Below are 27,809 nucleotides of genomic sequence, written 5' to 3'. Positions count from 1 at the left end.
GCACGGAGCCAGTGAATACATGTGTTGGTGAGCACTTTCCTGGGTTCTGAGTGGCCAGGGGCCAGTTGAGGACTTTGTGCAAGAACACTGCCCCCTCCCCCGACCTCTGAGTGGCTCGCTCTCCCTTGCTATTTCTCATCCCCTGCCCGTTCTGTGGTCTACAAGCCCTGGGTTGGACACAATAAGGGTGACGCCAGAAGGCCAGCCCCGCCAGCCTGTTTGCCAGCAGTGGGTTTGGTGCCACGGTCTAACCGCCTAGTGAGATTTGGAGGGTAGGGTTGCGCTCCATGGTTCTGTGCTCTGGGAATTCGGCCAAGAGAACGTGAATGAATTTGGAACGTGAATGAATTTGAGCCCGGGTCCCCTTATCTAGAGAAACAGTATTGGGGTCTCTATTCTCTATAGTATCGGTGCAGGGCGCCGGACTACCTTATTAATGCTGGTCATACTTGAGAAATGTTGGTGGTCTGCCACCCGCTGCTGCTTTCGAGCCCCCACGTTGTCATCTGAACTGGGATGTGACTCCTACAAGGCCCACCCCTTTCTGGAGTTTCAAGAATTGCCAAGAGTAGCCCTTTGAGGTTTCCCAGCTCAACCAAAACAACAGACTTTGTTGGGACTTGTGTGTAAAAATGTCAGAGAAGAGAAAGGCAACATTAACATTTCTCTCAAACCATGCTTGAAAAAATATAGTGACAGAAACCCCACACAACCCAATTATTTTAACATTGTGTTTATGTTCCCCAAAAAATAACAACACTAACACATAATATTAAAACAATTACACATTTGGTAACACACCAAATGTTAAAATTGCAAAAACACACTCGAAGAGACACAGTGTAAATGTAGTAATCTCATCCCTACATGTTTCAGCCCCTTAGAAGTATGGGACCGTCTTCAGGGGCTATTAATAGCAAGTGACCTGGCACATGTTTTGCCACTTCAATGGGTGGAAGCAACTGCCGAGAGGGCAGGAAAGTTCATGTCAAAGGAGAGAACCTTGTACTGTAGTCCTTAATCAAGAACTTCCAATGGATATGAAGAAACACAGATATTTAGGGTTAATGAAACAGCCAATCATCCTGCTGTAGAGGCTGACAGGAAAAGAACTGCAAGTTGGGATTTTGAAGAATCTGTTTCAGAGGAGAAAATATGAATCAATCGTGATCAAATCTGCTAAAAAGTAACAGATACCTTGATTACAACCTTCCCCAGGGTCTAGTTCTATGGAATCCAGTTCCTAGCAGTGCCCAAGGTCCAGGAGCTGAGCGTTTTAGGTACAAGTTAGGAATAAGGAGCAGGAAACTGCTGGATATAACAGAAGAAAGATCCAAATGTCACTGGTGAGTTCAGATAAAGAAGACAGGTGGGCTGAAGCTCTTCCTACTACCGGGATACAATGCTCTCTCAGTACCAGTGGGCAATCAGTTTTATTTAGCAGTAGTGTTGAAGAAGAACATTCCAACAGGTGCCATCTACTGGATCATTTTGTTTGGCCTTACTTGTGGACCAATCTGATGAACTCCATCTATTGCTGTATTGCCGGAAACCTTTAAAGGACTCAGGCATGCCTTTGACTGGCCCTGAAAGGAGTTCACCTGCTGCTAAATACTGATGAGGTCTAGGTACTCTGCTTCCTGATCTTTGCTATTAAAGAGCTGTTCATCGGTTGGACCTGAAAAAAAGGTTGCTAGCCGCTATTTGGAAAGATAAGCATCTTTACTTGGGACTCTTGTGAAGAATGTGCAAGTATCCAGGCTTGCCGCTGTCTGCCCGCCCGAGGGCCATAGCTCTGGAAGCTACATTTGCATATTCTATTGCAGAGATCCGGAGAAAGAGGCGAGTTGGTATGTCTTTGCTGATGTTCTCATCAGAGAGTTAAATCACTACCTGTGGCTGTAGCGCCACACGACTGCACGTGTGTTCGCTTAATTAAGGTTCAGTAAGGCGTCTTGCTACATATTTCACTGCTGTGGCTAGTAGAGAGGGTGTGGGCACTGGAAGAGTGTAAGGATAGTAGACAGAGTTGTAGGAGAAGTGTGCGAGGAGAAGGGTGTAGGAGAGAAGTGAGGAGGATGAGAATAAGGAACAAGTTACTTACCTGTAACTGTTGTTCTCCAGCATGGGTCTGGCATGGATTCACATGCTCATGAATATTCCCCGTCGTCAGGCCGGGAATCCTCGGTATAGAAAAAAATCAGCATCAGTTTTGTTTCTGATCTGTCTTTCTTAGTAGTAACCAATCACTGGTCTCTGGGTCATACTGCCCCCAGCCAATGACTGCCCTCTCCCTAAGCCCCGCCTCTGGCAGCCATCCTCAGATTTGGTAGCACATAAAATGGCAGTATGACCAAGTGAAGAGCCGCAGAGGGGTAGGCGGGAGGGTTCGCATGTGAATCCATGCCAGACCCATGCTGGAGAACAACAGTTACAGGTAAGTAACTTGTTCCTTCTCCAGCATGGGGTCTGGCATGGATTCACATGCTTATGAATAAGAGAATACATAGCAGTACACACATGCACAACCACGGGAGGTGGCAACAGGCTCAACATTAAGCAATACAACAACTCAACATTAAGCATCTCTTACCTCCTCGCCAGGCTCACCTTAGGCGAACAGGTTGCGCAGCACTGCTTGGCCGACCCTGGACTCCTCCCTGGAGTCCCGATCGACGCAGTAGAATCTTGTGAAGGTGTGCGTCGACCTCCACGTCGCAGCCCTGCAGATGTCTAGCAGGGACACCAGACAGGAATGCCGTGGTAGCAGCGATCGCTCTGGTCAAATGGGCTCTCGGACAGCCGGGCAGCGGTCGGTTTGCCAACCGGTGACAGTGCATGATGCAGCCGGAGAGCCATCTGGAAATGCAAGTCTTCGAGAGAGCCTTCCCTTGATTCACAGTCCCAAAGTTCACAAACAGCTGTGACGTCTTCCGAAAACTACATCCATCGAATGCAAAGTCCTCTCGGCCGGCGACGAAGGAGATGGGAAGAAAACTGGCAACACCAAGGGCTCCTTGAGGTGGAAGTCCGACGGCACCTTGGGCATAAAGGAGGGTTGCGTCCTCAGCACCACCCTCGTGTCATGAAAAGTCAAGTATGGAGGCTTGCAAGATAGGGCCTGGATCTCTCCCACTCGTCGTGCGGAGGTGATGGCCACGAGGAAAGCTGTCTTCCATGACAGGAACTTCAGAGGCGCCGAATGCATAGGCTCGAATGGGGCCCCCATGAGCCTGGTCAGCACCACATTAAGCTCCCACGCCGGGGCAGGAGCCTTCACCGGCGGGAATGATCGGAACAGTCCCTTCATTAATTCTTTCACCAGGCGATGAGACCACAAGGACGCCCATCCCGTAGTCCTGGTATATCGGGAGATTGCAGCCAGATGTATTTTGATGGAGGCGTGAGCCAGTCCAGCTTTGGCCAGCGACAGTAGGTACGGCAGTACTTTAAGGGCCGTAATCCGCAGAGGGTTAATCTTCTGTGCACGGCACCAGACAGAGAACCTCTTCCATTTATGTCCATAGCACTTGAGAGTTGAGGACGCCCTGGCCTTTGCAAGAACCTCTCTGCAGTCGGCCGGGATGTCGTACCCTCCAAACTCTAGTGCTGCAGGAGCCAGGCCTGCAAGTTCAGCGACTCGGGTTGTGGTGAAGAATGGCGCCTCCTTCTCTGGAGAGAACGTCTGCGTCCGTCGGCAGCTTGACTGGTGTGGACATTGACAAGTCCTGAAGGTCCGGGAACCAGATCTGTCTCGGCCACGCCGGTGCGACGAGGATCATCCTGCACCGGGACCTCTTGAGCTGGTTGATGAGCCGGAGCAGCAACGGCAGCGGAGGGAATGCATAGAGAAATAGGCCGTCCCAGGGGAACGAGAAAGCATCGCCCATGCTCCTCGGCTGGGGGAACCTGCTGGCGAACCTCCAGCACTTGGAATTCGTCGCCGTCGTGAAGAGATCGATTTGGGGTTTGCCCCATCGTCGGAAGAGTCGATCCACTTGATCCTGGCGTAGTTCCCACTCGTGGCACGAGCGCAGCTCTCTGCTGAGTGAGTCGGCGATCGTGTTTTTTATTCCTGCCAGATGAAGAGGCACCAGAAACATCCGTTGGGTGACGGCCCAATGCCACAGATCCTGGGCTTCCTTGGATAGGGCCGGGGACCTGGTTCCGCCCTGCTTCCGGATGTAGAACATTGTGGTGGTGTTGACGGTGAAGATCCTCACCACCTTGCCCTTGAGGGATGGGAGAAAGGACCTGAGGGCCCAGAACACTGCGCGGAGCTCCAAAATGTTGATGTGGAGTGACTTCTCCTCCGGGAGCCAAAGGCCTCTCGCGTGAAGATCTCCGGAGTGCGCTCCCCAACCTTCCAGGGAGGCATCCGTCGTCACCGTCACCTGGTGAGCTGGGATCTGAAAGTCAGTGCCCGCCGACAGATGGGAGCAGGTACCCCACCACCGGATCGCCTGACGGAACGTCTCATTGAGAGGGATCCTGTCCTCGAAGCTGCGCGTCGACTGGACCCAGCGGGCGTCGAGGAACTCTTGTAAGGGGCGCATCCGAAGCCTGCAAAGGCGCACCAGATAAATGCAGGAGGACATCATCCCGAGGAGGGACTTGATAGATCTTACCCTGGCCATGTCCGTGGCCAGCAGACGCTGCACCTTGCCCAGAATGGTCCTGGTCCTTTCCTCCGAATGTGAGGCCAGCCGCGCCACTGTCTCGAGCTTGGCTCCCAGAAACAGGGCGACTTGCGACGGAACCAGGTGGGATTTTGGAAAGTCGATGGAGAATCCCAGGTCCGTGAGCAGCTGGACGGTCTTCGCAGTGTGCTCCACGGCGAGCTCCCTCATCCTTGCCCGGATGAGCCAGTCATCCAGGTAGGGGTAGACGTGGATCCCCTGTAGGCGCAGCCGCGCCGCCACCGGTGCGAGGCACTTGGTGAACACCCTGGGTGCCGACTTCAACCCGAACGGGAGGGCCTTGAACTGGTAGTGCCGCCCTTGGACCACGAACCTGAGGCACTTTCGGTGTCTTTTTATAATGGGGATGTGGAAGTACGCATCCTCCAAGTCCAACGACGACAGGAAATCGCCCTCCTCCAGCTGTCCCAGCACGTGCTGGAGGGTGACCATATAGAACTTCTGCGCCTTGATGTACTTGGTCAGTCGTCGTAGGTCCAGGATGGGGCGCCATCCTCCTGTCTTCTTTTTTACGAGGAAGTACCTTGAGTAAACTCCGGAGCCCCGAAGCCTCTTTGGGACGAGCTCGATGGCACCCTTCTTGAGCATCGCCCTTACTTCCAACAGTAGTTGAGGGACGTGATTTTCCTTCCTGGCCACGGGTGGAACGCGAGGGCACTTCTTCTGAAACTCGAGGGCGTGCCCTTGGGCCAGGGCGTCCAGCACCCAACGGTCAGTGGAGATGAACTCCCACACGCTGACGAACCTCGCCAGCCAGCTCCCACCGGGGTGCTTCGGTGGGGCCCGACCCCATGGTCAGTTCATTCTTGTTTGGAGGCCGCCTTGCCTCCTTGACCTCCCTGTCGACGACGACGGGCACCACCTGACTTGCCGCGTCCCCTGTAGGCTTCCTCGGATGAAGATCTTGCCGCTTGGCGGTACTTGGAGGAGCCACTGCCGGATCCCTTGGAGGCACCTTGTCTGCCTCCGGAGCTCCGAAAGGACGGTTGTCGTTGTTGGAGCACTCTCAGTGCCAGGGCAGTCTCTGTGTCTGTCTTGATGGCCTGAAGGGACTCATCAACCGCCTTCCCAAACAGGTTGTTCCCATCGAAGGGCATGTACAAAACCTTGGTTTGTACGTCCTGGCGGAAATCCGTGGCCTTGAGCCATCCTCGTCGTCTCAAGCAAACGCCGTTGCCCAACTGACAGAAACCGGTGTCGGCAATGTCCGTTGCCACCGTGATGGCGTGGTCCGAAGCAATCTCACCCTCCTGTAGGACTTCAAGGGCCTCAGCCCTTTTGGCGTCCGGAAGGAAGTCTAACAGAGGGGCGATTTTGAACCACAACTCCCTGTCGTAGCGGGCTACGATAGCCAGGGCGTTGGCCGCCTTGATAGTCGTCGCTGCGGATGAGATGATCCGTCGTCCCATCGTGCCCAACTTCCTGCCCTCGCTGTCCGGCGGGGAAGTTGATGTCGAGGCCGATGCCCCCCCAGCTTTCTTCTTTGCCGCCGCCGAGACGACCGAATCCGGGGTAGGTTGTGCCCGAAGGCACAAGGGGGCAGCGTCGGGGACCCGGTACTTCTTCTCGTACCGGTCCCTCTTTGCCGGCGCCGTGGCAGGGTTCTTGAGGAGGGCGAGCCCCTCATCCCAGATGTCATCAAGAAGCGGTACGGCGAGGACCGTCTTCCTTTTAGCCTCGCGCCGTTGGTAAAGGAACCCTTCTTCCTTCTCTTCTGGGCAGAGCTGGAAAAGCTTGGATGCCCTGGAAATCATGGCATGAAAGGATCCAATCTCGTCGGGTGGGGACGCCCGAGCAGGGGGCGACGGGGGACACGTCCCGTCGTCGCCTCCGTCGTCATCTGTACCTGTTGTAGCCGTGTCCGTGCCTGTATCATCCCTGTGGGTAGTAGACCGGGGGGAAGGCAGAGCAGGCCGCAGAGGAGGGAGAGGTGGCGTAGGATGCGTCCTCCTCCTCTTATGCGGTGGACTTTCCGAAGGTCCTGGCTTCCCCCTGGGTTCCCCCGTTGGGTCTGGCTCAGGTACCTCCGTCGGGGGAAGGGGCAACCTTGTCCTTATCTCCGAGCATAAGGACGGAATCGCTGACAAAATGGCCGCCGAAGTGTCCTGCGGAGCCGGAAACGACGGGCGCGAGGGCTCTTGAGGAGCCTTGTCGGCGACACCGTCGCTCTCGTCGTCGCCCTCGTCGGGATCCCTCCCGATGGGCTGGGCCTCTTCCACGACTTCGATGAGCTCTTCTTCAGAGGTCGTGTCCGTATCCACGATGGCCACCAGCCCCTCCCCCACCTTTTCCAACGAGGACTTCGTGGGGGTCTTCTCAATGGGCCTGAAAGACGACTCCCTCCATGGTGGCAGGGAGACTCTGGGTCCTGAGGCCGCCTCCACTGGTGTAGCCCCCACAGGGCCGCGGCGACATCCTCAATCGAGGTCTTAGCAGGGTGAATTAAGGCCATCGTCACCTTCTGGACGCCTGGGGCCTTCACCTTGGGGGGGAGGGTCCGAGCCTCGCTCCCCCTCTGCCAGAAACTTCGAGATCGACCGGGGCCTCTCCAGAAGCTTCGCCGGGTTCTCGGACTTCCTCTTACCCGAGCCAGAGCGTTGGCTCGTGGTTGATGGCGCCGGGGAGGATGCGCCCTGCCTGGCAGCCAAGGAGCCAGACCGTTCGGCGCTCCCGGTGCCCGCGGACTCGCGGTGCTTAGCCTTTTGTTGGGCCCCCGTCGCCGGGGCGCCCTCACAGGACTTAGAAGACCGCTCAGACTTCTTTTTCTTCTTCTCGCCTGACAGGCTCTTCCATTCCAGCCAGTTGGCGAGACGGAGGTGGCGATCCTTCATGGTCCGCTCCGACATGTTCCCACAAAACGCACAGTCCTTTTCCGTGTGCGTCTTGTCCTCATGGAGACAGTAGAGGCATAACGAATGCTCGTCCTCCTTGAACACATTCTGAAGCTCGCATCCAGGGCAGGTCCTGAACAGCTTCCCGGGCGTCGAGCTTCCTTTCTCCTGGGCCATTTCCGGGGTAGGCCTCGGAACTTCTGGAATCCTCCAAAAGCGTAACTCGACGAAAACTTCACCCTTGAGGGGCGTAGAAAACTCCGAAACGGATCCCCGTTGATCGGATGTAGAAACGGTGGAGCTTGAGGCTCTATTTAACCGAAAAATTAGAAATATCTCCTGAAAAAGCACAAAAACGCAGCAAAAGCTCGAGAGATACAGCACGAGGACTCCCCAACACTTGAACGTGCGGTAAAAATCTGAGGATGGCTGCCAGAGGCGGGGCTTAGGGAGAGGGCAGTCATTGGCTGGGGGCAGTATGACCCAAAGACCAGTGATTGGTTACTACTAAGAAAGACAGATCAGAAACGAAACTGATACTGATTTTCTTCTATACCGAGGATTCCCGGCCTGACGACGGGGAATATTCATGAGCATGTGAATCCATGCCAGACCCCATGCTGGAGAATGAGTGTATTAGGAGGATGAGCATGGCACCCGCCCTCAATAGTGAAGGAGGGGTGAGAGGAGCGGAGTGAGGCAGGGTGAGAGGAGTGGAGTGAGGAAGGGTGAGAGGAGCGGAGCAAGGAGGGGCTAAAGGAGCGGGGCGAGGAGCAAGGAGAGGTGAGAGGAGCAAGGAGAGGTGAGTGTGAGAGTGTGGAACATCAAAGGGACAGGAAAGAGGCATGGAAGGTGAGGATTGCTTTGGCAGAAAGCATGGTTCACACTTGCTAAAGCCCATTAGGTCTGTTGAATTCATTGCTCTTAGTACCACAAGGGTTTGCCCTGGGTGGTGATAGCAATAACCAGTTCCACAGGCTTCACCGCCGATAACTATGCCGGGGCCCGGGGCCATTGCCAGCCGGTGAAGCCCATGAAACGGGTAATTATTGCTATATTAGCACATGAATTCCATTGTAGATATCCAATCATAATGTTAGGAATGCACTCTATAATCTCGGGTATAGACCTTGTTTCAAACATTTTGACTTGGGTATCAGTTTGACAAGCAGTACAGAAGCAACAGTCTTTAGTGTGTCAGGGTAAGGGCCACGACCATGTCACAGGGGACCCAGGAGCCCTCCTAACCTGGGACAGGGGCATAGGTCAGAGCGAGCCCTGTCCCAAAGGCGGGAAGGGGAAGTACAGTGGAGGGCTCAGTCCTTGACCCCTCCTCCTCACATGCCATTACCACCCTCCCTCACCAGATGCCTTCAGTACTGTTTCTGGCCAGTCTTGTCTGTTTCAGAACCACAACTCCAGAATGCACCTGAGAGCAAACAGAGATGAGACACCCAACACCCAACCTACCATCTAGATGGAGACCAGGAAAATGGGTGGCACAGCAGAGAAAAACGTAGGAGTGAGAGACTGCAGGGAACAGAAGAGAGCCAACCCAAACCAAATTTGAAATAAACCTCACCAACTCAGGAACAAAATCATCATGGAAATGAGTAGCCTGCGAAACTGGCTGCTACATTGCCATCAGAGACTGCAACCAAACTTCTGATGGAAAAGGGTGAGGGGCTTAGAGGGGGTTTAATTTGGGTAGCCCTGTTCCTGGGGGAAAAGACAGGTCAGGATGGGACCCTAGAGTAAGGTGAGCGCTGGAGCCAGTGGAGTGGTTGGGGGCGATTAAAATCAGGATACGTACAGTATATAAGGGGAGTGTATGAAAGGCAGAGTGTGGGTTGTTTGGGTGAGGTCAGGAGGTGTAAACTGGACTGAAGGACCAGAAAGAGGATGGACGGCAGAGCAGAGTGCTGAGAAGTTGGTGGCATAGGAGGGTGCAGACGTGCAGGTGTGGTATTGGTAGCGAGAGAGGGTGGTACCAGTTAGAGAGACTGAAGCAGTGATTGAGAGAGTGTTTGTTAAAGTCAAAGTAGTAGTGAGGGAAGAGGGTGAGACAGACGTAGATGTGAGGGTAATAGGTAGAGTGAGAGGGAGTGGGTGCTGGGAGAGAATAAGGATAGTAGAGATGGGTGTAGGAGAGGTGTGCGAGAAGGGTGTAGGAGAGAAGTGGGGGGTGAGAATAGCGAGGGTATTAGAAGGGCGCAGGATGGGTGAGAGGAGCAGAGCGAGAAGGGGTGAGAGGAGCAGAGCAAGGAGGGCGAGAGTAAAGGAGCAAAGAGAAGAGAGGGTGAGAGTGCCAAACATCAAAAGGGACAGGAGAGAGGGACAGAGGGTGATGGGATATTGGAAGAGAGTAGGAGAGGGAGGGGAGAGGAATAGTAAGAGAAGGGAGAAGGGAGAAATGGTGCAAGTAAGAGAACAGAACAGAGTGACTTATCGCAATGAAACCATCATTCTTGTTGAACAATCTGGGGAAGGATATCAGGCTGCGGAGCCCTGAGGAAGTCCTGGAGGGAGTTAAGATAGGTAAGGCTTTGACCTTTAGGCCCTCACTATTGCTCAGCAAGTAATATTTAGATAGTAGGGGTTACCAATCTCTAGTGAACATCATCCTGGGGATTAAGGGAACCTGGGCTAGGTTGGAGGCCGCCCAAGGAAGAGAGACCACCCTAACCACAAAAACAAGTACCAGAATAGTTTTCTTTCTAATAAAAACACTTGAACCATCTTCAAGCTTCTGTGGATTACTAAGGCTACCTGTGATATTAGCATTGTAAAAGCAGAGAAGAGAATGTGCAGTTCAATTCTCCAAACTAACAAAACAATTAAAAATAAACTGTAAAGTGTGTAATAAAAAACAAAGGGGGGTCTGGGAATCTCTCTACCAGCACGAACACAGCCCAATGACCTGTTCTTGGGTGAATAACCCCTGGGAGAGACTCTACCAAGTCTTTATCTCACTGTCCCTTTCACACAGAAGAAATATCCCCACATATCAGTCTTTGTCCTGCCCAGGGGCAGTCCAGCACCGAAATGCTAGGCAATTCTCCTCTGAACAAGAGTAGCAACAGCAACTCCATACACGTGTTTCATCCTTGTTGGGCATCATCAGTGAAGTAAAGCTGTGCCTCTCTAAGAACAGTGAGCAAGGGGTCCACGTCTGGATCGCCCTAGTAACTTAGGGTGAGACCCTAAATTAAATTATGCAAAACCAAGGGGGGGGTCTGGGAATCTCTCTACCAGCACGAACACAACCCAATGACCTGTTCTTGGGTGAATAACCCCTGGGAGAGACTCTATCAAGGGACAGTGAGCTAAAGACTTGGTAGAGTCTCTCCCAGGGGCTATTCACCCAAGAACAGGTCATTGGGCTGTGTTTGTGCTGGTAGAGAGATTCCCAGACCCCCTCTTTGTTTTGCATAAATTAAATTTGGGTCTCACCCTAAGTTACCAGGGCGATCCGGACGTGGACCCCTTGCTCACTGTTCTTAGAGAGGCACAGTTTCACCTCACCGATGAGGCCCAACAAGGCTGAAACACGTGTATGGGGTTACTGTTGGTACTCTTGTTCAGAGGAGAACTGCCTAGCATTTCGGCGCTGGACTGCCCCTGGGCAGGACAAAGGCTGATATGCGGGGACATTTCTTCTCTGTTAAAGGGACCGTGAACTGAAGACTTGGTAGAGTCTCTCCCCGAGGCTATTCACCCTAGAACAGGTCATTGGGCTGTGTTTTCGTGCTGGTAGAGAGATTCCCAGACCCCCCTTTGTTTTGCATAAATTTACTTTGGGTCTCACCCTAAGTTACTAGGGTGATCCAGACGTGGACCCCTTGCTCACTGTTCTTAGAAAGGCACAGTTTCACCTCACTGATGAGGCCCAACAAGGCTGAAACACGTGTATGGGGTTACTGTTGGTACTCTTGTTCAGAGGAGAATTGCCTAGTATTTCGGCGCTGGACTGCCCCTGGGCAGTACAAAGGCTGATATGCGGGGACATTTCTTCTCTGTGAAAGGGACAGTGAGCTAAAGACTTGGTAGTCTTCTCCCAGGGGCTACTCACCCAAGAACAAGTCATTGGGCTGTGTTCGTGCTGGTAGAGAGATTCCCAGACCCCCCTTTGTTTTGCATAAATTTACTTTGGGTCTCACCCTAAGTTACTAGGGTGATCCAGACGTGGACCCCTGCTCATTGTTCTTAGAGAGGCACAGTTTCACCTCACTGATGAGGCCCAACAAGGCTGAAACACGTGTATGGGGTTACTGTTGCTACTCTTGTTCAGAGGAGAATTGGCTAGCATTTCAGCACTGGACTGCCCCTGGGCAGGACAAAGGCTGATATGCAGGGACATTTCTTCTCTGTGAAAGGGACAGTGAGCTAAAGACTTGTTTGAGTCTCTCCCCGGGGCTATTCACCCTAGAACAGGTCATTGGGCTGTGTTAGTGCTGGTAGAGAGATTCCCAGACCCCCCCTTTGTTTTGCATAAATTAACTTTGGGTCTCACCCTAAGTTACTAGGGCGATCCAGACATGGACCCCTTGCTCACTGTTCTTAGAGAGGCACAGTTTCACCTCACTGATGAGGCCACACAAGGCTGAAACACGTGTATGGGGTTACTGTTGCTACTCTTGTTCAGAGGAGAATTGCCTAGCATTTCGGCGCTGGACTGCCCCTGGGCAGGACAACGGCTGATATGCGGGGGACATTTCTTCTCTGTGAAAGGGACAGTGAGCTAAAGACTTGGTAGAGTCTTCTCCCAGGGGCTATTCACCCAAGAACAGGTCATTGGACTGTGTTCGTGCTGGTAGAGAGATTCCCAGACCCCCCGTTTGTTTTGCATAAAGTTTGTAATAGTTTCATGCTCATTTAATTAACATTTGAAATTGAGAATGTGTGCATTTTTCACCCACGATAAAAATAAACTTTACTTTTTAGTTTAGGGTCATTACCGCTTGACCCTCCCCAAAAGTATAGCTCTCAGGGAAATAACGTGGGAGTAGGCCATTATCCTACGATAGTGGCAACTTCATCAGTCTATAAGGCTTAATTATAAAACCTTTTTGAAGAACTGACTAACTAATCTCAAGTAGATGTCAATTGTGGACTTTGGGAAAAACACAAACAACCGGATAACGCAGTATCAGCATTTCTTAGTCTGACTTCTTTCAACAATGCACTAAACTGTGATTCTGTGAAGTCGGGGATAGAAGAGCTTTTTTACTGCTCTGCAATTGGAGATGATAATAATAAGCATGTGTTTTTATATAGCGCTTTCACCAAAGCGCTTTACATGCAACATATTTGCAAACGGTTTCACCCAACCGAAGTTGGTACTCATGTGTCGACCTCTGAAGAACTTAAGGCTGAGTTGGCCTTGCCGGGAGTTGAACCTGTGATCTGCAGATCACACGCAGGTTGCAGCGGCAAGCGCTTAATCCGCAGAGCTATTTTACAGGCGCAAACTATATTGTAGTCTTGCTGAAGCAAACCAGTGAGTTTCCAAGGCGGGTGAGTTTAGCACAAAGCTAGTCTTGTAAAGCAAAAGTAGACAATACAGCAAAAAGACAAATGAAATTGGAGTCAAATGCATTGCCATCTCTGAGATTTCGAAATGAAGCCCAGTCCACATTGCTGAGCTGAAATGCAGAGGGAGAGCGGTAGATGCTTACCTCCTCCCAATGCAAAGCCAGGCCCACCTCCGCCTGCTCCGCCCATTGGCGAGCCGCCGCCATAGTGATGATGAAAGGAGGGCAAGGTCTTCTTTTTCTTCCGCTCAACCTCTTCTTTATCTGCACACAAGGCACAGACGGCCAGTTAGAATTGCATTCCCACAGCTTGCAATTGCTGCCCTTGTGAGAGTCATACCCATCCAAACAGAGCCCAAGCCCACAGACATACCTGCACACACACGGGTTGTCTTACCTTGCTCCAGCGGGTAGTATGTAAACTGTTTGGCATCACTGACGTCACCGCCGCGTTTCCGTTTCAGCTGAAGGAACACTGTGACGGGGCGTTCAATCTTCATCTTGTGGTATGGTGGCGTACGGAAGACAATGGCATACTGCAAGATAAATCAGGCATAGATCAGACGCTTGCAGTCACAACCACATAGAAAAGGGTCACACAAAGGCGCATGCATGCCCGCAGTGATTGCCACAGGAGCATGTACCCCGACACTGCAGGAGCAAGTACTTTCACATGGATGCTAGGGGGGGGCGTCGGGGAACATTTAGGCAGCCACTTTTCCTTATGCCACAAGTAAGAGAGGGCTGGATGTTGTGGATAGTGTCAGGGCCGGACTGGGACATAATAAAGAGCGGTGAGTGTGCACAGCTTTTTGTTTTGTAATATTATACTTCGGGTCTATGTGATCACTTCGCCGCCCATAACTGCGACGGCCAAAATGCCGACGCCAGTTACGGCGCAGCGCCGTGATCATATAGATCAGTGTGCCTGCTTCCCCGGCCTGCTTTTACCCCAACCCCCAGCCCCGCCCCCAACTTACCTTTCACGGCGGCACACTTCTGTTTGTGCCGCCTGCACCCTTCTATCCCTGCGGCATCAGCTCCTCCGACTAACGTGGGTTAGAGCTGACGCCGTAGGGTGCTTTTTTTTCTTCTTTCGTGTCCCCCATTACCAAAATGGTAAGCGGGGGACACCCCCGCAACTCCCGACTCCCGTTACGGTGCCCAGGCAGAGAGGGGGACACCCCCGCTCTGCTTGGGCGCAGTAAATGTCGCCCTCATTTTGTGCGCCCCCAAAGTCGCAGTAACTGCGGGGGCGCACAAATGAGGGTGACATTTCTGTACGATTCCTTATACTTCTACTATAGAAAAATGTTCAATCTCTGAGCGGGGTGCAAACCCAATAAAAGGTGCCGCCGTGAAGAGTACTCAAAATTAGGACAAAAGAGAAGAACCCTGGCTGATCAGCCAGCGGTGTGGGTACTTGTAGTTACAGTATACAGAGTGTAAAGTCACTCAGGTGTCATTCGTTGACCCAAGTCTTTCACATTAGTATATATTCCTGTTGGCTCATACAAAACAATTTAGGTCCCATTCTTCAATCATCCCACCAGTGGTGAGATAATCAAGCCTTTCGATCCAGAAGGCTTCTCGTTGAGCCCTGTTTCTCCTTGCGTCAATATGTTGACCCTTCACTTGTATAATTTCAAGCACTTGGAATCTGAGTTGAGAAACCGAGTGACCCTTTTCGACAAAGTTTCTTGCCACTGCTGATGTAGGATTGTTGTTCCTGATAGAGGACTTATGCTCATTCATCCTTATTCTCACTTTTCTTGCAGTTTCCCTGACGTAATAGACTCCACAAGGGCATTTGATACTGTAAATTGTGTTCTCTGTGGAGCATGTCACGTGATATTTCAGTTTTATTTTTACACCCGTTCTCTGATGGGACACAATGGGTCCTTTGATCACATTATTACAATTACCGCAAATTAGGCAAGGATGTGTTCCTGGATGTTTGTCAGGACATTTTGTTATTGTTGTGCCTTTGGTGTTCACTAGCATGTTCCAAAAGATGTTACTTTTCTGATAAGCAAAAAACAGGTGGTTGAGGAAATAGGTCCTTTGTTCTCTTGTCACTTGTTAATATTCCAATGCTTAGTTATGCTTTGTTTGATGTGTCTACTCTTTATAGAGTATTTCGAGACAAATACTATTTCTAGACTTGCTAGTTTAGGTGTTTTCAGTAAAAGATTCTCACGTCACATCTTGTTGGTTTTAGAAAGTGCTTTTTGTAAACCTTATTCTGGGTACCCTCTATGTCGTAATTTCTGTTGAAGTATGGCTAATTCTTCTTCACATTCATTAGGATAGCTAACAATCCCCTTGATCCTGAGCATTTGCCCGCAAGGTAAGTTCCCTAGAATATTAGGTGGATGGAAACTTAATCTGTGAATAAAGTTTTTCCAGTCTGTAGGTTTGGTAAATAGGGTTGTTGTTACTTTGGATTCTCTTGTTTTAGTTTGGACGTCTAGGTAATGTACATCAGGATTACAAATCTCTATAGTGAACTGTATTCGGGCAGATATACTAGGAATTCTTTGAGATCTTCTGTGTTTACATTCCAAACTCCAGAGATATCTGATGTCTGCTAGTACCATCTTGTGGAATATTTCGATTGCTGGTACCCACATTGGGGCAGAGAATGTACTTTTAGGCTTGAATTCAATATATTATGTATCTTGTTCATTCGAATCTGCTGGTGCTGGTATTTCTGAAAAGAATACTTTCGGTTTTAGTTTCCATATTAGTGTGTGTATTTCCACTTTTGTGTTGAACGTGTTGCTGCTGTACGTTGGTACACATTTCAAGCCTTTCTCTAACGTCCTTATTGCAGGCTGGGATAGAGTTCTTTTAGATACATTTACTACTAGCTCTGTTGAGTTTGGAACCATTTTAACATATGTTGGTTTCTTCCTTCTTTACCTCCTTGTCCTTTTTCTCCTGCATCTGTTTCTAAATCATGAACAATTGATCGACTAAGATTATACGTATTAGTGAATAAACCAATATTGGTGCTTCTGCTCGAGTTGTACTACTTTTCTATTACAAACATTGGAAACCACTAAAGTGGACATTTGGGTGTGCAGTCCACACTGCTGGCTGAATAGGCACCAATGAAATAGCGGCTCACAGTTGCAAAAGGCAATTCATTCCTCATGTGACTGACTGGGTAGTACCGAAGGGGGGGGGGGGGGTTGATAAAATGTGATGCAAATTGTGTTTTTTAAAGAATATTCATTCAGTAACACTGGGCAAAACTACTAGCCGCATGGTAAAGTAATGTTTTCAAAAAAGTGGCTCACTTTGACTAAAAAAATGGGCCCACAATAGCATTTTGAGTGTTTGGTTCGGGCATTGACCTATAGGCCAGTCCAAGCCTGGAAAGTATGGGGATTCAGTGAACCAACTTCTCTGAAAAAGAATACCAGCAACTAAGCCAGTGCCTTGCCCAGTACCATTAAAGGTGGTCTCTAGGTAGCAGACAGTGACCAGTGAGGTGTCAGACCTTGGTGATTTGATTTCAAAGAATGCACGTGTACAATTAGCAATACTCACAGCTGTGCCTTTAAGATGGCTCAGCGGGTTAAGCGCTCATTGCTGTGATCTCCGTTTGAACTGCAGGTCGCAGCTTCCAATACCGGGAAGGTTGACTCAGCCTTTCATCCTTCCGCGGTCGATAAAGTGAGTACCAATTTTGATTGGGTAATAATAATGTAGGTAAATATGTACTATTTAAATCGCTTGGGATGAAAGCGCTATATAAATATCGAATTATTATATGTGATGCTGTGAGCCGCCAGCATAACCTAGGCAGAATTGGTACAACAACAGAAGTTCGCAATGACGAAAGAAATTATGGGTTTGAAATTAAAATGGAGAGACTATTGGAAGTCTCGCGGCCACCAAAATGTTGATGGAGTGCTTACTAGTTAACCGAGCACGGGCATGCTCTTTAACTTACTAGAGGATACATAACTACAGTGATGCCAAGATTTAAAGCAACATTTCTGTTCATGCCGTACATAAGGGAAAGACTTGTCCTTTGCCTTACAGGGCAGAATCACTGTTGGACTTAGCTGAGGCTGTTTGCATTGGTACCTCCATGTTTTGCTATTTCGCTCAGTATCTTCATCTACTCAGGGAGCGATCAGGCAATTAGTTGGCCAACAGATATCCAGTTCCATATCCACAAAGGCATTCTGGTGAAAGGCTTCTTTCTGTAAGCCTATCCGGTACTCTTTTAGGCCTGGTTACTGTCTTTTGCAGGGGCCGCCTTTGGTAGGATATGGGCCAAACCCCTAAGGCCCGGAAATATTTTAAGAAAACCGCTTGTCGAGATGTTGCAGAAGAAAGTCCTCTGAACAACCTTGAAAAGATTTCTAAAAACAGGAAAATGTGTACAATTGTAAGCCAAATAAATGAGGCTCTATTGAAGTTCACGCTTTTACGACATGCTACTTCATTGGGATAGAAGCACCCGTAAAAGCCCTCCAAAGGAAACTGGGCCAAGAAATAGAGGGCAGAAAAGTTTGACTACAAGCTGGTCCGATAGCACAGCAAGTAGAGTGCTTTGACATCTGTGCAGAGCCTGCTGACGCAGGTTCGAATCCTGGCAGGGCTGAACTCAGCCTTTCATCCTTCCGAGGTCAATAAATGAGCACCACACACCGTGGGTAATAATAAGCAGCCCTCAGATACCTGACGGTTCGTAGTGCTATATAAATGCTGAAATTATTATTATTATTACAAACATTACAGGTAGGTACAAGTTGGTCAACAATGAAAGTCCACAGCAACACAAAACAAAACTAACAGCCTAAAATGTACAGTATGTGTTACATTGCATAAAAGTGGACAAATAAGGCAAAACAATTGACCACTATGTGCCCGTGTGAGAGCTTGCGTAAACAACATTTAGGTTTGGAGGACAAAAAACTTTTTTTTAATAAAGAGTTGCATTTTTTTTTTAAAGTGCTTCGAGGGGCCTGGAGATTTACAACCATCAACAATGGTGACGGAGGATGGAATTTTTGGCCAAAATATCTGGAGGGCCTCAGCTTCCACGCCACATGCAGGTTCACATCGGTTCTTACACCTAATAGTTGTCTTTAGCACCTATCGAGGGCAACTATCACTAGGAGACCGGCGCAGTTCTGCCTAGAAAAGTCTGTGCGCTTAAAAACTCTGTTCAGACATCTCATCTTTTGCCTGATCAAAGCAAATAATGCATCATTTCAAGGAGGCGCACATAGTTTCAGATCATTGGCACCCAGCCTCTGTTCCAAAAAAGAAAAATCCCATTTCCTGAAACCTTTCGCTTCACAAGGTTTATTCTACCTTTCAACCCCTTCCCTGTCAAGCGTTCCCTTTTGTGTCTTTCTTCTGTGCTTTTTGCCACATTTGTCAACACTAACTTTCCTCGTATTTCTATTCCTTGCTCTCACCTAATGCTTGCATTTTCTTCCCTGCAAATACATTAATAACATTTCATATATCCGCCATCTTAATTTTTATTTTAATTCCCCTCGCCTCTGTGACAGAAATTGACGTGGGTCCCAAACTAAGTGTGTGGAGTCCATGCTCGTGCAAATACAGACCATTCGCAAAGGATACACAAGATTTCAGTGGCACCAATCAAACTAATAATACACTCTGTTCCATTCATTGCTGTCAGGTGAACTGCTAGATATACTGGCAGCGGATACATGCCAAACCAGCAACAGACTCACACCCAGTACATGCCATGAACCTGTGTAATGATGGGCAGAGACCAGCCTACGTGTGGAAGATGGAGGTAAGAGGGAGGCTTCCTTGTCTTAATGGACATGGCTACCAAACTCGTGGGTGCTGTAGCACGAACATCACCATAGTGGGTCATTGTTGGCTCAACCAGCTCACTACCCGCTTCAGAGAAGGAGTATTGGGGGTAGGAGGAAAGAAGGCGAGCATGCCAGATGGGCATTTTCAGCAAAGGCGAGGATAGTAGTTCTCAATAAAGGAAGGGGGCATGGAGTGTGGCAAAAACTTTTGGAGCCAAATCCCTCACTTTGAGCAGAACTTAGTTTACATTCTGCTCTGTGCCCCAATAACAATTCTGAAATTGGATAAGAACCACCACCTGTAATGAAGAGAAGTAACACAATAAAGGTGTAAAATGGAACAGGGCAGTATAGCTCAGTGGCAACGCGCTCGTCTTCGAAACAAGACGACGCAGAGAAACACAGATTTGAATCCCGGCTCAGCGTTTAGGAACTTCTTTAGTATTAAACCCATTATAGAAAAAAGCTATTATATTTATAACACTACCAGGCCAATTAGGCTTCTCAGAACGCAGGCCATTGCTGTATTCACCAGACAACATTAGGAGCAACCAGATTCTGTACGCCCCTGACCCTGCTCCCATTTAACCCACAAGATGAAAAATGAACACCCATCTTCTGTCTCAGCAACTCAGCTCCTCCTCACTGTAGTCCATTTTCGGATAGTTTACAATGGAATAATCAACAATGAAAACGGACTTCGTGTGTCGTTGAACATGAAAGGTAGGTTTTAGTTTTCTGGGTAACAAAAGTATTTAGCACCCAAGACTGGACCTTGCAGGTACTGATTGTGAAGGGTATCTGGTCATTTCATCTAAACCATTACCATCGAATGCCGTTCCATCGACAAAAATGTCTCAAAAAAAATATGCATCGAATGCATGTTTTTTCAAGGTAAAGGGTTTAGTTTAATTTTAATGGGTTTTAAAGGGTAAAAAACGGGGGAGTTGAGGGAGGAACCCCCATAAAAAAAGAATAAAAAAGGCATTTGTTGGTAATTTTTTCGATGCATTTCTTTCGATGGAATGGTCCCTCGATGGTAAAAATTCGATGGAATGACCATAAACCATTGTGAAGATATCCAGGACAACCCTGCCAGTAAAGGCACCCTCGTCGTCTTTGGGGAACTCTTGTCTTGCTCAGGCCCTTGTCATTGATTGTGGGTTGTTTCCGACAGGGGTGACCCACTGTCCCTGGTATTATAACCAGAACATGATAATTTATTTTTTAAAGGAAAACATCTTGTTTAATTAAAAGGATTAACCAGTGGTCTGCAGCCTGGGGCTCCCCAGCTGTTTTGGACAAAGACTCCCATGATCCAAAATATTTGCAGAGCCAGAGGTTGCAGGCTCAGAGATTAAAGGGACAGCAGGGAGGACAGAGTTTGGGTCTAGAAAATGCGCTATTTAAGAAGAATGGAAGTGCACAGGACAGGTGTGACAGAGAAGCATAGAAGGGTCTCTACATTTTACACTGAAACACATACCTGCTTGTGCACATCAGTCGGTGAAAAGTCGCCAAAGGCCTGCCAGCCATTTTCATCATCTTCATAGAAGCGGACTTCAATGTCATCTGAAGAAAAAAAGAAGAAAGGGTATAACACTCACCTTATAGTGAGAGGGGACTGGAATGTCCCTCGGACGACTCGCAGATGTAGGTTTACGGAGGACATTTACAAAAGTACTAGCTAATAGAATAAGTGAACTTCCAATGAAACGCCGCACATTTTGAATATGTATTGTTTTCAACTGTATTGCACATACATTGGAAATTTGTACCATGTACTCAATGACACATGGGTCGCTCCCTGGACAGGTGACGTCGCAAGAGCGCCTGTACAGAGGACCTATTCCGGCAACCTGCATGTAGGACTTCAGTAACTCATCTAGGAGCCCTCGAGCATGGAGTGGCACATGAAGCAATAGGACTTCCTGTAACAGGGATTCGAATGGGCAGAGGGCAATTAGCAATGCACAAAGCGCAGCACAGTGCGCAGTGCTGAAATGGGGACTGCTGCACTGTGCAACCAGAGATGACAGGTTCGGCTGCTAGCAAAAGAAAAACATTTTTATATCCATGTGTATCAGTTTATTTGGCCAAATGTTTTCCCCCAAAAATGTACACATGGGCTTATAAAAGGACAAATATACCCAAAAGACTTGGACGAGGTGTGGCGAGTAGGAGACTACACAGTACAGTACGATAACCACAAAAGTTCTGAAGATGCTTTCACCCTGAAGCTATGGAAGGTGGTGTGAAGGTTTGGGGTGGAGTGAAACTGAAGGCGGTGGGTGGGGAGCGGATGAGAAGGGGAGTACTAAATGGTGAGACTTGGGGCATTGTTAGTGACTTAGGCCATGGGCAGATGGGTGTACTTTGGGCAGGAATTTGAAGAGGGCTCAAGTTTGGCACAGAGGACCGGTCAGTCGTGCGCTAGATAGTGGAAGAGGGGGAACGTTATGGGAAGGCGTACAGAGCACAGGTGGTGAGATAGAGCACTGGACTGTGCCAACAGACGGGAAGTAGTTTTCAATAAGACCCCATCAGTAGGGCCCTTGCTGAGAAATCGTGCAGTGCTGTAGCACATATCTTGCTAATGTGGATTAGATTTAGGCAGGCAGCAGAGGCAGTCCGGACAATGGATATTTGGAGATGCAGGGTCAAGGTGAGGAAGGAGGCAGTATTAATAAAACCAGTTGGGCACATGTGCAAGTATGAAACCATCGGACAACTCCCTTCATTACACCTTGAAAACATCTACTCGAATAATAAATCAGACCAAGAACTGGCATTTCTTTGCATTGCTGGAAAGAGAACCAGAGAGGCCGAAATTTCCCCGGCAGAGTAAGTCCTCACCTTTCTGCACCTTATCACAAAGTAGGTACACCTCGTCTCCTCCTTTGACGGAACCTGCAGTCTTATCCATTCGGGATATTTTAAGGTTCGAAGCCCCTGGGGATTCTAAAAGAGGCAACAAGATCAAACTTGGTAAGCAGATAAATAGAGCCGCATCATTCACACAGGTTATCATTCCCTTGGCACATGGATTCCGTTAGAGACCTCAACCAATCAACCAATGTTCGGAATGCAGTCTATAATCTCTGTTATAGGCTTCATTCCAAACATTCTGATTTAAACATCACCCAGACAAGCCGCACAGAAACACTTGTCCCGGCTGTGCAAAGGCAGAAAGGAGCAGATGCAGTACTCTCCAAACTAACAAACACTGAAGACGGAGGTCCAGGTATGGCCCTCGTGACCCCCACACGACTCTCAGCCCCGAAGACAGAAACACAACTGATGCACCTCACTCTTAGGCCCTTCACCACCATCATCATCGATTTATCGCAGATGTGAGAAACATTACTCTCTCAGACAGCCATTCAGGCCATACCCAATCGATGATCTGGAGGAGATGGAGATGCCAGCAATCGATGACGTCATCACAAATATCATGACATAGCCGCACTTAGACATGAAGTACATCGCCATCCATTCACGAAGTTACACAAACATGCATTCGTCTGTTGCATAGATACACGAAAAACATGCTTATGACTCACGCAGGTAGATAACAGATACACATACATATCTCTATATATATCCACATTCTTTGCCAAAGGTGAACGGCAAGACACCAAATTATACGTATACCAAGCTTCCCCATGCTTGACTGCCACTAACATGGAAAAGCCATAAGGACAAATACTGTAGTGAATGAGGAACAAGAGACAGGCTTTAAGTACATGGAAGGGCTGGCAAGATTGCTGCAGCCAGAGGAAAGCGGAACGATGCACCCAGCTGAGGACAAGTGGAAATAGGAAAGTTCCTGGTTACCAAATCCATAAGCCACCTGCCAGAAATTCAGGCTAAAATCCTCATAATTACAGCAGGAGAGCTCCATTTTATGGTCTCAACACACGTGACCTAGCAGAACAAGACAATGCCCATTCAATCGAGGTTGACGGAGAGAAGCTGCTCTCATTGAATCAGAGGTGGAAAGATACAAGTGTTGCTTACGAATTAACAACTGAATGCACTCAGAGATGGCAACATTAGGGAACACATAGCCCCTTCATGTTCATTCTCATTGCCTTGAGAAGGTATAGTTAGCCTGGTAACTGTCCAGGGTCCCAGGGCCGGGAGGATCCACTCTGTCCAATCCAAAGTCACCTTAAATGTGAAGGTATAATATGTTGCAGGAGCCAATGGTCACCCCATGGTCTTGCAACATTGTAGGTTGATACATGTAGAGGTGGTCTCAGGAGGAGCTGCCAGATATGGCTACCGTATAGTAGAATTAACCCTTATAGGATACTTACATAGTTCGCCTAAACTGACCAATGTGAATGCCCAATGGGTTTCGGGGACGGAACTTGGTTTTGTGAAGTCACACCTGGATAAAACCGGGTGGCACACTCTCAAAAGACGAGAACCCTGTAGAATTCCTGTTTTTCTAGTGTAATCCTTGTCTTTTTGTTAGATAATAAAGACAGTAAACTTTTCCCCATGGCTGAGTCTTCCGTTCTTGCGGTGGGAAGTTTTTGATGAGCCTGAGTGTCTCTTTGCTGGTAATTGGGGTGCCTGCTGTAGGCCCCTGGCACTCATTGATAAGAGAAATTAACCACTAAATGTGCGTAAAGTCTATTGCCAATAGTTCCATGTTATTAACATAACCGTAACCGACCAATGCCTGTCAAACTCCTTCCCTACATCGACATGGAAAATACCCAGCAGGCCACAATGCATTGCAACTGAACATGTTAGAGTGAGGTTTGAGGCATCTTTAAGCCTGACCACCAACATACTAAGGAAGCTGAAATGAATGACTGTGGCCCAAAAATGTCAAGCAGTACTTCCTCTGAACCAAAGGTTCTTGCCTCCCATAAGCCTTTGCAGGGTAATGTAATGGTAATGTCTGGAGTTTCCAGACTGCCCTTATCCCCTCATCTTCCACTCACAGGTGCTTATTTTTGTTCCTCATGGGTTAAAATGTATATATTTGAGACCGAGAGCAGGGAATGACAGGTGTTATTGTGAGATAGATAATAGTCTGCAATTGGCCAGGGGTAGCAGTGCAGGGTTGCAGGTTATTTTGCCCTCCAAGTCTTACTTCACCTTGCCCCTACTAACTGACTCACAGCTAAAATCTCCTAGCATCTTACACTACACACACATACAATCACCAGCCACATTCCTAGCCATTAGTACCTCAACACTTATCTGAAACACAACTAAGTGCTCCTTCTTATCCCTATCACACTCTCCCACATTAGCAGCTTACCAGGCCCAAAGCGCTGCAGTCATATCTTGAGTTCTTCCCTATGCACACAGGTACTTCCGATTTGCACCCATTAGCACCACAGGTTTTGCATCTGCCTCATTTACCGTCCCACTGACTCACGCACCACAACCTTTTTTCCTTAAAGAACCTCTTTCAACAGGTCACTACTAGTAATAGAAGGGCGCTACACAAGATCACTTCCATTAAAAGTTACTAGTGTGGCTTATTTTCCCCACACAATAAAAACACTTTCTTTTTTAGTTGCACAATTGCATGTGCTAACATCATTACAGACCTCAGGAGGGGGTCATTTTGGCTTGGTTAATGACCCTTCCCAAACTTGTAGACAAAAGCGAATAACTTTTGGGATGGGTCAATATCTCACAATATTGCCCCCTCCCTCAGTCTATATGGCTTAAAAAGAAAGCATGCTTTTGCATCCATCCTACTGCACGCAGATCTGAGTAAACAATACTCACAGGGTGAACCAAAATGGCAGTTATGTGAGGCTCCTAGCATAGCTTTCAGCCATTTACCCAGTGCTTTAGCAGAGATGTAAAACGGAGAAGGGCCCTAAAACGTCCAAAAAATATGCATTTGCGGGCGTGGTCTATGAAGTTAAAATTAAAGTAGTGACGTAAAAGACAGTCTATACAATACAAAATATAACTGGCAAGAAAGGAAGAAAAAAATCTATTTAGAAAAATAATTTTAATTACAGTATTGATCAGTCAAAAACATCTAGTATAAAAATATTTGAATTTAAAAAAGAAATCAAATGCGCTAGGCGAGTGAGAAAGTTCATATTACGAAAGTGCCTACTGCAGAGATGTGCTCATACCCCGCAGGCCCGAAACTGCAATCCCTGTAAAGTAGATCAAGCGATTTAAGTGCCTGCTGCAGCGATCATTCGAATATGCTTGACACGCAGCCCTCCCCACATTCAACAAAGACCCGAGGTCCCACATTCACTATTCTAGCTTTTAACCCTTCACCACCAGCCTATCCCCTAAGTCCGTGCCAGACGACTCCCAATCGAGTAGTTTACATCTCCTCACTAACAAAACTATCCACAAGATGTCGCTACGGTTTCAAACGTGCATCTCGTCCACATTTCTCAAAGCCTTTTGGCTCATCTATGCTTCCGGTGACTGGTGGGTCCTGTCAAAGTGAAACTGAAACTCTTTGCGTTGCAGGAGATTCCAGATATAAGTGTTCGTCTATTAATGACGCAGTTTTGTTTCAGCAAGCACGAAGTTGCGGTCTTTACAGAACCGACGAAGGAATTGCCCCTAGTGGGTGCGTGGCGGGAAAGGAAGTAGCGTTTTTTTTCTTTACATTTTTTCCCCTGGTCCCGTGTTTGGTGAAGCTCTTGCTTTAACCTCATGTTGGCCTTGAGGCCACCTTTTGGCCCGAGGTGGCTCGAGCTTTGCCATTGTCACCTGCAGATAGGGTAAAGCAAAAGCAAAATGGAGGAACTGAACAGGGACTATGCACCTGTCTCACATTACAGAATGAGGTTTTGAAACCCAGTGGAATCGCAAACTGTATGCATACTTCAACTCTACCACTCAGAACTATGCGCCACAAAGCTCAGTGAAAACGTGGTGCGCTGTCCCGTTTCACTCACGTGAAGGCACTCCGCGTTAACAGCATGACCCAGCAGCTTGACGTTGAATGGCTCCCCACTCCGCCATGTCCCAGGTTTGGCCCCCTCTAAATGATTGCGCATAACTCCTCAGGCAGAGCCGGTCGTAGGGCAGGGCTGCCTGGGGATTAGCCCCCTGCCATGCCAGCTCGGGGGAGTCTTTCAAGGTTCTCCTCCCCCTAGCTGGCATGGTGGGAGAAGGCGTGGCAGGCGCCCTATTGAAATTAAATGCACCCCGCTTCCAGGGTGCATTTAATAACGTTTGCATAAGCGCTTATTGAAAAAATTGGCAAACCTTCTCCCCCTCATGACCAGTGGCGCGCGGGGGTAGGGGCGCCACATTTTTGTAGACAATATGAAAATCTAGTCTCGATTACAACCAAGCCAGGTAGGCTACTTCTTTGTAAGTTCCCACCTTAGGTAAGGTAAACCAGGCTTACTTAAAAACGTTGCACATCTAGACTCTAAATGGTTTAACCAATACAGAAAAAGCAGGAGTATGTCTGGGAGTTGAGGGCGTATCCTCTGCAGAAGGAGAGACAAGGCACTGGACATTACTTACTGCTGTCGTGAATGGGGTCCGAGACGACAGCCTTCAAGGGCAGGGTGAAGGCCCCAGTGCTGTCAGGCAAGTAGGCCGTAAACCTCAGCCGCACAATACTCAGGTCCATCACCTTCTTCAGCTCCTTTGCCTCCTGGTCCATTTTTCGCACTTCTGAGTCTGCCCAATGGATGAGAAGGAAGAGAATGGGTGGCAGAAGAGAAAGAGAACAACAGAGAAGTAAAGTGCATGTAACAAATATGGTGGAATAAATGAGTAACTATCTGTTTGATATAGTTTCTGTACTGCATTTCCCTAAGGGAAACAAACAAACACTCTAATTATTGCAGCCGGGTCAGGGATGCGACCCTGTTAAATGAAGTGGGAGCCTGGTCCGTTGAAAGGAAATAGGTAGATCCATCAGGCAAACCACTCTGGTCTCTTAGGCAGCCCCTGAGGGAGAGTTAGTGAAGGACACGTGCAGGGTAAGGGGTAGACACTATCAGATTGAGGTTAGCGGCAGGCACCACCACTAGCCTGAGAAACTCCAATTGAATTGAAAAAACCTGGTTCGTCTTCCAAAAAATGTTTGCATATTTTTGGAGCTTAGTATCACATTATAGCAAACGTTTCTTTTGGGAAGGGAGCAGTGGCTCTTGGAAGCCCCACACCTATGTGTCACGTATCCCTCTCACCAGTAAATACATCCAACTTTGCAATCTAGACATGCTATCATTTTTCCGCAATGTTACTATAGAATGGATATTGAAACTACTGCCAAAATAAGCCTTTTTGTCTGGAGGGAATATGTTACGCTCTGATCTATCACCTAGGTCTATGAGAAGAAGAATCGCACTGCCGACTTGCCTGTGTTGGACACACCCAAATAAAAAAGCAAACAAAAAAACACTAACGCTGAATGTCGACAACTGAGCTCACAATCACATTTCAAGTTAAACTATGGATTAAAACTTTGCAATGATCTATACTGAAAAATAAACAAACAGTATGTAACTTATTACATCAGTATTATAATGAAACTGCATCTTAGATTCCTGCACATTTTTCTCTTCAAGACCTATGGAGATGATAATAACCAATGAACCACAATTGTATTAGGAAGATTATAATTAATCAAAAGATACGAAGACCCTGGACCACTTTCTTCATTTAAACTTTATACACAGACCACTCAAAATAACATATGTACGTCTTCAATCGCAACAAATGCTAAAATAAGAGAGAAAGTTCCTCAAAACTGTTCCTGTCTGGCAGAAGAGCAAATCCATGGGAACAAGCAACCTTTTCCTGGGATACGGGTCACAATTTTTAAAAGGCCATCCTGTCCATGATTACTTGGGACTTCACTGCAGAAGGGAAGGTGCGACTCCGCGCTTTCTCACGCCATGATAAATGTTCATGCCAGTTGCAAATGCAGGTTTATAGGCT

At 48.2% G+C, this 27,809-nt stretch overlaps 1 protein-coding gene across 1 annotated transcript in view; it reads right to left on the bottom strand.

Annotated features, from left to right (window-relative positions):
* Positions 1-27,809, bottom strand: part of NFKB2 (nuclear factor kappa B subunit 2) — a 190,652-nt gene that overhangs the window by 94,187 nt on the left and 68,656 nt on the right. The window contains exons 7-11 of the mRNA XM_069610468.1: positions 26,382-26,540; positions 21,744-21,848; positions 20,374-20,459; positions 13,463-13,601; positions 13,210-13,329 (exon numbers count right to left, since the gene is read on the bottom strand). Coding sequence (XP_069466569.1) covers positions 13,210-13,329; positions 13,463-13,601; positions 20,374-20,459; positions 21,744-21,848; positions 26,382-26,540 — 609 coding nt within the window. The remainder of the gene's footprint in view (positions 1-13,209; positions 13,330-13,462; positions 13,602-20,373; positions 20,460-21,743; positions 21,849-26,381; positions 26,541-27,809) is intronic.

Source organism: Ambystoma mexicanum, chromosome 8 (assembly GCF_040938575.1).
Source record: "Ambystoma mexicanum isolate Mex_15411 chromosome 8, UKY_AmexF1_1, whole genome shotgun sequence".
Lineage (NCBI taxonomy): Eukaryota > Metazoa > Chordata > Amphibia > Caudata > Ambystomatidae > Ambystoma > Ambystoma mexicanum.
Note: the sequence above shows the minus strand (reverse complement) of the source record. Positions and strands in the feature narration are given on the sequence as shown.